Genomic DNA, 9,306 nt, shown 5'->3' on the forward strand with positions numbered 1-9,306 from the left:
GGGTGGAGAGGCCTTGCTTATATAGCCCCCTCAAGTGAATGTGGGCCGTCAGATCAAACCGACATTGATCGCATGGTTATTCTTGAAGATTAGAGGCGGTGGAGCACGATCCAGGAGACCTGCTCTAATTGGCCACCAGAGCAAGGTGGGCACCCTGCCCCCGGGCCCGATTGACCTCCCGTTCGTTTCCATGGCTTCTGGACTCTTCTAGATTAAGGAAAATTGCACGGCACGTAATTATCTCATTGTAAACCTGACATGTAGGCCTTCTCTCCATATTTTCTGAAATCTCGTGGAATTCTATCAGATAAAACCCTAATTCTAGGTGTTTGGTGCATATTAATCCTTTTCCATGTTTAGTTGATAGTTAAATTTAGTACTTAAGGACCGTCAACACTAGCATCGGACCAACCATGTCTAGCCTTCATCGTCAAAAACTGAAGAACATCACGTAATGTCGACGACTGTTTGGTACAACCTTTCGACTCGTCGTATAAAGTGTCCTATGCTGCCTTCTTCCATGCTTCTATTCCCTTCATGAAGAATATTGATGGATCCGCACAACGGTTCATTATTGCCTCTAAGAAATCTACATCTTCAACAGTATCTGTGTTAGCATGTTGAGTTTCATTGACATCAGACGTATGAGTTTCATTGACATCTGGCATAGCATGAAATTCATTGAGAGGTGGCATTTGACCCTCCACATTGATGTTAGTTGCAGTGTTGTCAGTTGTCCGCATATAAGGTGCAAAACTACCCTCGCCATGTTTTGTCCAAATCAAGTAGTCATAAATCCTCTGCAAACTAGATGGGAAGTAATTGCTTCTACATTGTCAAATGCCACAATATTTTTGCAATCTGCGCATAGACAACATATGTGCTTCGCCTTTGTTCTGTGAGCATGTATCTTTGCGACATCAATAAATTTTTGGACCTCCACTACAAATGAAGGGTCCAATCTTGATAAGTTGTACATCCATAATGACCTCTCCATATTTAGCTATAATTAGTTAAGAACAATTAATGTAGGTGAAAGGTCCTTGTTTGGTTTTGGTAATTGAGTGACAACTTAGGTGGACTAATAGTGTTTATGTGAGATACACAGGAGATTAGTCCACAGGTGATGATGTGATGATGAAGGAGCTCATTGCATATGAGACATGACATGGAGTCATGTGACCAAGATGGAGAAGATCAAGATGAGGCTTGGCTTGATGGATCGGTTGCAAGAGTGAAGGGCAAGTCGGAGGCTTTGAAGCGAGGGACCGCGTGTGACGGTGAAGCTTGAGCAAGACTTGGCGCCGATGGACCGAGGCAATGGTGAAGAGCAAGTGAGGTCAAGATCGATGAACCAATACGGTCACGTGATGATATGAAGTGGATCATATCATTTGGTGTTTGGTTGGTGCATGTGTTGCATCAACATTGGAGGAGATAGAATGGAAAGCGCAAGGCAAAGGTATAACCTAGGGCATTTCCATTTCACCGGTCATAGGTGTGTAGAGAAGTTTATGACCGGATTTAGGATATATGGCCGTACTATCAAGAGGGGCAAACTTGTTTGCATATCGGTCATCTAGTGCCACTTGAGCGATCTAACTTTGCATACATGTTAGGATCGAGTGGCGTGGCAAGTTGAGAGGCTAACTCCTTTGGAAAAATGTTTGTGAAATGCTAACACACGTGCACTTGTTGGTACACACGTTGTGGTGTTGGCACACTTTGAGAAGGAGGTGGAGTTTGAAGGGTAGAGAGAGGATTTGGCGCTTTTCGAGAAAATGAAGTGCATATTTTCTATTGCGCCGGTGGGAAATTTGGAGAAGTCGCGGGAGTGTTTCTCGCTGAGGAACACTCACCGGACGCTGGCTCAGAGGCACCGGACGCTGTGTCTGAGCGTCCGGTGTGCCGGCTGCTTGGCTCAGCTAGGGTTAGGCACCGGACGCAAGCTGGAGCGTCCGGTGATCTGAGTCCGGTGTCCACGTGTTTTGCAAACCTCTCTAGGTGTGAGTCCGGTGAGCACCGGACGCTAAGGGTGCGTCCGGTGGCTCGCGTCCGGTGACCTTGCGAGTTTGCGGAGCTCTCTGCGCACGAGTCCGGTGTGCACCGGACGCGTCCGGTGTGACGCAGTAGAGCGTCCGGTGGTGCCGTGCAGGCACGCGTGCGCAATAGGCGTTGGCAGCAACGGTCGAGTTCAAACGGCTAGTGACACGTGGCTGACGCCTGAGCACCGGACGCTGGGGGTTGAGCGTCCGGTGGCTCCCTGTGAGCGTCCGGTGCCCACGTGTTTTGCCCAGTGAAGGGGTAACGGCTAGTTTAGCCCTTGGGGCTATAAATAGAAGTGGTGGCCGGCCTTGGCCGGTGTTGAGCACCCTTGGGACTTAGTGTCCATGCTTGGGGAGTGCTAGGAAAGCCTCTAACTCACTTGTGCTTGCAAGAGTGCGAATCAATAGCGAGTGAGTGATTCTAGTGCGTTGCATTGAGAGATTGCATCGAGTGGCACTAGGTGTTCATGTTGCAATCTGGTGGTGCTTGTTACTCTTGGAGGTTGCCACCTCCTAAACGGCTTGGTGGCTTGTGACTCCGTCGAAGCACGCAAGGAGATTGTGCGGTGCTCCGGAGAAGAGATTGTGAGGGGTACGGTGCTCACCCCGCGGGGATCGCGAAGAGCAACTCTAGTTGAGTGAGACGTGAAGAGTGACAAGTGGTCCGGCCGGGTCAAGTGCTAGAGCTTGTGGTAAGCACTCCACGTGGGAGAGTGTGACTTGCGGGTCACCACTAGCAAGAGGACCGGCGGCAACCTTGGAGCTTGTCTCAACGGGGACGTAGCTTGGTGGCAACCAAGTGAACCTCGGGAGAAAATCATCGTGTCAACATTGTTCTTCCCGTTGGTTTGCAAAGTCCCTAACATAAGCTTGTTCTTACATTCTTATATTTGTGCTTGTGTAGTTGCTCTTGTAATTAGTTAGCTTGTGTAGCTTGCTAGTTACCTTCTTGCTTGTGTAGCTAGAAGTAGTTCCCTTGCGTGACTAATTTGGTTTGTGTAACCTTGTTAGTCACATTGCTTAGTTTGTGTAGCTAAGTAAGTTGTGCTCTCTAATTTGGCATTAGTTGCCTTGTTATTGAGCTTGCTAGTGAGCTTAGGCTTTGTGCGCTTTGCCTCACTAGTTTGAGTAGGAGCTCCTCCGGTTTGCAAAGTACTAGTTGCATAGGTTTGTGTGACCTTGCTGCTAGAATTGGTTAGGTGAGCTCTTGCTAAGGTAGCACCTTGCTTGCTTGTTTAGGATCTTTTCAAGGTGCTAGAGAACTTAGATAGAGGGGTGTAGTCTTGGCTAGACCGATAGTTTTAATTCCGCATTTGTTTCGGTTAGCCGGCGTAATAATTTTTAGAAAGGACTATTCACCCGCCCCTCTAGTCCGGCATCTCGACCCTTCAGTAGGTCAATCTAAAAACAAAACTACTATAACCCCCGAAAACAGACTTAACTAACCTTCTTCTATTAAACAGAGATGAAAACCTACCCCTTACGGAGTTTATAATTTATGGAATTTAAATAATTGTTTAAACTCATTTTCATAATTATAAGAAACAATTGTATAAAATTTAGGAATAATTCAAGGATTTCTATGAAGTATTTACGCATAAAGATTTGAAAAAGTATTTATTTGCCAGTTTATGATTTTCAACATTTTAATGTTTGAGTTTATAAAGTGTAATTCATCTCAAAAAATAAAAGCTAAAATTGAATCAAAATTATAAACTTCAAAATGTCCTCATCATTACTCTATTGTATAGATCTACTCACAAGAATTCTAAAAGTATTTATTTTCTATTTTTTAATTTTTACAATTTACTATGAATTTACATAAAAATTTAGCTAAAACTCTCTCTCTTGCCCTATGAACCCTAACACTAAGCAAGAATGCATGATGAACTTTAGATCTAGAGCACCTCCAATACAAGAATTAAACCAAAGAATCACTAAAAAATAGCATCAATGGCACTAATTATCCTTTTGGAAGTTTCTCACCAAAGAAATGAAGATCAAAACCTCCCCATTGGAAACTGGAATCGCCTGGTCTGCCAGTGTGCAGAGCTCACGGGAGTAACTGTTCTTGTCTGGAGATGGACGAAGGGTATTTATAGCAGACTTGACACAGGCGGCTCATAAAGAGGGCCGCCTGTGTAAATACAATAGCACAGGCGGTCCTCTATACAAACCGCCTGTGTAAAAAGACACATTTACACAGGCGGATGTCGTAATTCGACCGCCTATATTAATGGTATTTACACACGCGGTTTTATCGTAAGCCGCCTGTGTAAATGGAAAGTTTACACAGGCGGTTGAGTTAAGAAGACCGTCTGTGTAAACTTGTTTACACAGGCGGTTCTCTTGTTGGGCCCGCTGAAATTTTTCTACTAGCGCCATCATATTGTGAACCGCCTGTGAAAAAAAAACAACGTGCCAGCGAAAATGATTTTTGTACTAGGTGAGCAAATTCAGCATATCAGTTTGGTACAAAAAAAATTCAGCATGTCAAGAGAGCCCTTAATTACCTGAAACAACGACATATTCTTTTTCTTATGCACTGTCATCATTATTATTGTGTAAATCATGCTGCAAAAAATTAAGTCCAACAATAGACAAAGCAATGTGTTTATTTTCTGGTTACCTCTTACTCGTCGAGGCTCATCGCGTACACATTACTTGTCTAGTCGCCGCACAGTGAAGAAGACAAGCCCGCTCTTTTCGGAGAAATATACAAGGTAAAGAGACATTTGATGTGAACTCCCTCAATTTCAGATCTAATTAACTAATAAAAAAATCATGTGTCAGTACAAGTCTTCTTGCATCTGATATATTGTCCACTAGACAACTTATGTAAATAATAAAAATTACATCTTGCATGATCACTGAATCAAGAATCATATATATAGTCATCATGGATCATCCTCATCCATGGCGAGCGAGGACAGGTATGACGTCCGGTCCATCTCGTACCCATGCAAGTTCTCCCACGTCGACGGACCTCCATGGTGATTCGCCACCTTCTCCACCTCTTGCTTGTCGAGGCTCATGGCGTACACGTCGCCTGTCTGGTCGTCGTCGACGCACCCAGCGGTGAAGAAGACGACCCCGCTCTTTTCGCACATCCACTGCAGCTGGATCCACGTCGTCTCCGACGACGGCAGGAACCGACCCACCACCTCGATTACCTGCCGGGGCTGGGGCTGATCCCATAGGCACTCGCCGTCGTCGGTGGCACTGATCTGGCCGGTGACCACGACAATGGAGACGCTGCGCTTGACCGTCGCCGGCGGGCTGCTAGGGTCGGATATCTTTTCAACAACCTGGACGACGCGCAGCCATCCCTCCGGCGACACGCCGAGCAGCGTGTTGCCGGCGGCGTCCTTTCCGGTGTCTGGCATTTGCAAGTGCTCTGCGTGCAGCGTGCCGAGGCGCAGCGCGAACACCATGGTCTTGGCATGCCAGTACACCACCTTGTGAGCCACGACGCTGTTGCCTGCCGCCATTGCTGCCATCTGCTTCTTTCCCAGACGTGTGGCGTCGGTCACCTTTTCCTCACGGCCCCAACGCCCGCTGTCGGACGCGTAGGTCCGGCATGCAGTAAAGCCGCGCCGGCAGTACACAAGCAGCACGTTGTACGAGGACGGTGCCCTGGGTGAGTCCCTGCCGTGATTCTGATCTTGTGGCGGAGCACAGCTGGGTATTCCACATGCATACATGTAAATATGCAATAGTTATAAGCAAAGTATAAGTTCTAAACATAGATAGTGCCATTGTCTCTAATAATTAAGGAACATATATTTAGAAAACAAAGGCTACTGCAATGTAAGTCTAGGATCTCCTTGTTGAAATAATTTATGATATCATCATCTAGAAAACATTGAAAGATACAATGACCTGCCTCCAGTCAAGTTGAACCTTCACGAAAAAAATCATGTAAATTAGACATTGGAATATCAAGGCAACAATATCCATGAGATTTTGGGACTTCTAAGACCATCATTGAAAGATACAAGTATTAGCTATGAACCTGGTCAGACAAACTACAGAAAACATTTATTTTCATACAAAAGAAAATCCACTGTAGTCCTAATGGTACTGCGCATCATGGCAAAATAGTCAAAGCTTGAGAGCTGGTGCATCCATGACAGCATATTCTGTGAGACTAACAAGCAACTTATAACAAGTAGTACTAATGATACTGCACATCACGGCAAAATAAGCATGCAGATCCATGTGAATGGCCGAAGTTTACCCCACTAGAATTTGAAAAAACAAAGGCAACCAAGAAAGCTTCCTCTCTGCCAGTGGTCTCTGTTCCACTTTTCGAAACCTGCAAATCATCGTGCTCCCAGCTACCCGAAACACGTCACCCACTTCTAGTCCTGGCCTTCAGTTTCTACTGTCGTCTGTGGCGCAACACGGGTTTGCCGTGCGTAATAAATATGGAATTAATTACTGGTAATAAAAAATGGTATGGGAAGTTTTCCAGGAATGGCATCAAAATCTGGATTCGCTACTGGTTGATCAAGTAGTGTTGTGCCCCTAGGGGAGTCGAACAACGGAGACGCGTCAGAGGAGCAGAATAGCACACGTGAAGATCCAGCTGATTAAATAGCCAACTTGTGTTTATAATAAAAAATAAAATAAATTAGAGAATTTAAGCATTCAACAAAGAGGCCTTTTGTGGACTTAACAAAAAAAAGAAAAAGTTTCCATACTAACTACAGAACCATACATATTGTCCCTGACTGCTCCTGTAAACTCAATATCGAGTCCAATTCACCAGAACTAAATGCTCCATTTGTCTGTGTTTAACACACCCAACTGCCCCAGTTCGGCATAAAAAAAATGCTCAGAAGAAGCTCAGCACACACAACCATATGCTTCCATGGAATCCACACCCTGGAGCTTTGACAAAGGCCAATATCGAAGTGACGGGGTAACTACTACTAACTGAAAGGTCTCAATTTTCTAAGCAATCAACAATAGGTTATAAGGAACCACTTTTCATAAGGTTATAAGGAACCACTTTAGTATGACATTGGAAAACATCGCAAGCAAGCAACAATAGGTTCCGTATCTTAAGCTGCTCCCAGGTCGCTCCCAATAACATGATTAGCATATTTTAGCATGCACATATCATATTGAGATATTATTTATTTTCCAGAAAACTTATAAGATCCATAATATACTTACAAATTTGTATTTGTATACAATTACCTTCTATGCTCTGGCCATGTGCAACAGGATGATTTGGGTTGGATGTTGCTGTTTAAGAATCGAGGGGACTCATAGAAGACCTGCAGGACATGGATTTAGCTGAGATTGTGGCCGCTGCTGAATGGATTGCTGAATGATTGAACAATAGCATATCAGAACAAGGAGGGAGGAAGGACTCACCAGATCTTGGAACGAGGCAAGCGGACAGGCTGGGGCTCACTGGATCTAGGAGGAATGACCTGTGAGAAGGGAGGGTCAAGAAATCCAAAACCCTAGCAGAAGGCACAGAGATGGCAGAGGCGTGACCAGGGCTCACCGGATCGACGAGATGGCAGAGGCGTCGGGAAGCCGGCGTGGAGGAGACGGGGTGCCGGGGCGGATGCCATGGGATGTCGGGGCGTCGGGATGATGGGGCGGATGCGACTCGACGTGAAGCTCTCCTGGATGGAGACCGGCGGCGGAGCTTGGGCGAGCCGTTGCGGCGGAGCCTGGGCGAGCGGCGGCGGTGTTGCGAGAGAGGAAGGAGTCGGGCGGCTCGGCTCCTCGCGAGCGCAGCACGGGGAAACTCTCCCGGACGAAAGGGTCGTGGTTTTGTTCCCCGAGTAAAACACAGGGAAGCGGGCCGCATTCCTCGACTTCGTGGGCTGCCAAATGGTGTATAATTTTGGCCCGGGGGAGGCTGGCACGGGCCTGATTAGCCCATGGAAAAGGCCGGGATCCCTGCGGGATTCTGGGCTGCCAAAGAAGCCCATAGTGAGATAGTGTCATTGTCTCTAATAATTAATAAGAAACATTAGAAAACAGCAAGGCTACTGCAATTGCAATGTAACTCTAGGGTCTCCTTTTTTAAATAGATTAAATGATATCATCATCTTTCACCCACTGAAGAATTCTCTCTCAATAAATATGAACAAACAACTATTCAAATATTCATTACCCGTTTTATTCCAATCCAAAAAATATTAGAAAACAAAGTTTTCAATCCTTACTCTGAAGAAGAATGGATCAGGATCTGACTGTGCTCTCGGTGAGTCCCTGCCGTGAATCCGATAGTCCGATCGTCATCGTCGTCGACGTCGTCGTCGGCCGTGATGATGGTACAGGCATACGGTCGCACGATTTCCTTGCCGCCGAGAGACGGGAGGACAGTAACTTCCCCGGTCATTGGGTTGCACACGCATAGCTTCAGTGCCCGCTCGCGCTTCCCACGCTGGAGCTCGACGACGACGAGGCCGTTCCGGGAGGCAACGAGTCTAGACGAGTCGAACAGGCCATCGTCGAGGCCTTCGACGAGCGCGTTCAGCGAGGGCTGCCGGAGGGCGAGTCGGCGCGAGGCGGACGCGGTGGCGGCGAAGCGTGGCACGGCGGCGCCTCGGCGGTGCAAGTAGAAGAAACCAAGGGCGAGGCTGCGGACGTAGGGCCGGCGGCGGCATCGCCGACTGCGGCAGATGAAGGCGGCCTCGCGGGAGACCAGGCGGCACCACCGCTTGCAGGTGGCCGCGCAGCGGACCAGATCGGAGAAGTCCGGCAAGCCGGCGAAGATGCCGACGAGGATCTCGTCCGTGAGCGGCGTGCCGTCGTCCTCCTCGTCGCCTTGCGCGATCGTGGGCGCCGGCGCCCGCGACCGCGACCGCTTGGAGGGCCTGTTTCGACGGACGGCCAGCCAGCCCCTGGTGCTACTGCTGCGCTCCGAAGCTGCCACGGAATAGTAGGGCCGGGAAGAGAGGCGGGCTCGGCGCGGCGGCGGCATCGCGTTCAATTCGCTGCATGTAGGTGCAGTGCAGCCAGATCGTTTATTGGTTCAATGGCCGCCTTTGATATGATGATAGCTTAAGGATTAAGGAGAAGATGCATGTTGATACGGACTTTGGCAGCCTAATTAAGACAATCCAATCTATGGAGAGACATATATTTTAATCACGGTCCACATGGGGTCCGTCTGTTAATTTATCTAAAATCGGGTGTCATCCACTACATGGCCCACCGTCCAACAATCGTCACCCAAAATATAAGACTCATTTGTTTTTGAATAGCGCTACAGGTAAAATATTCC

At 47.4% G+C, this 9,306-nt stretch overlaps 1 protein-coding gene across 1 annotated transcript; it reads right to left on the minus strand.

Annotated features, from left to right (window-relative positions):
- Positions 4,780 to 9,039, minus strand: LOC8086263. Its single transcript, XM_021463650.1, has 2 exons — positions 8,243 to 9,039; positions 4,780 to 5,726 (listed from the first exon to the last, which is right to left on the minus strand). Exons 1-2 carry the CDS (start codon positions 9,001 to 9,003, stop codon positions 4,943 to 4,945), a joined length of 1,545 nt encoding a protein of 514 aa, XP_021319325.1. The 5' UTR covers positions 9,004 to 9,039; the 3' UTR covers positions 4,780 to 4,942.

This window comes from Sorghum bicolor, chromosome 1 (genome assembly GCF_000003195.3).
Source record: "Sorghum bicolor cultivar BTx623 chromosome 1, Sorghum_bicolor_NCBIv3, whole genome shotgun sequence".
Classification (NCBI taxonomy): Eukaryota; Viridiplantae; Streptophyta; class Magnoliopsida; order Poales; family Poaceae; genus Sorghum; species Sorghum bicolor.

Excerpts from the sequence above, each read along its gene's own strand:
- LOC8086263 (XM_021463650.1), bottom strand. The coding sequence starts at position 9,003 with ATGCCGCCGCCGCGCCGAGCCCGCCTCTCTTCCCGGCCCTACTATTCC. Across the intron at positions 5,727-8,242 it reads CTGATCCATTCTTCTTCAGA|CTGTGCTCCGCCACAAGATC; the intron begins GTAAGGATTGAA and ends TGGAATACCCAG.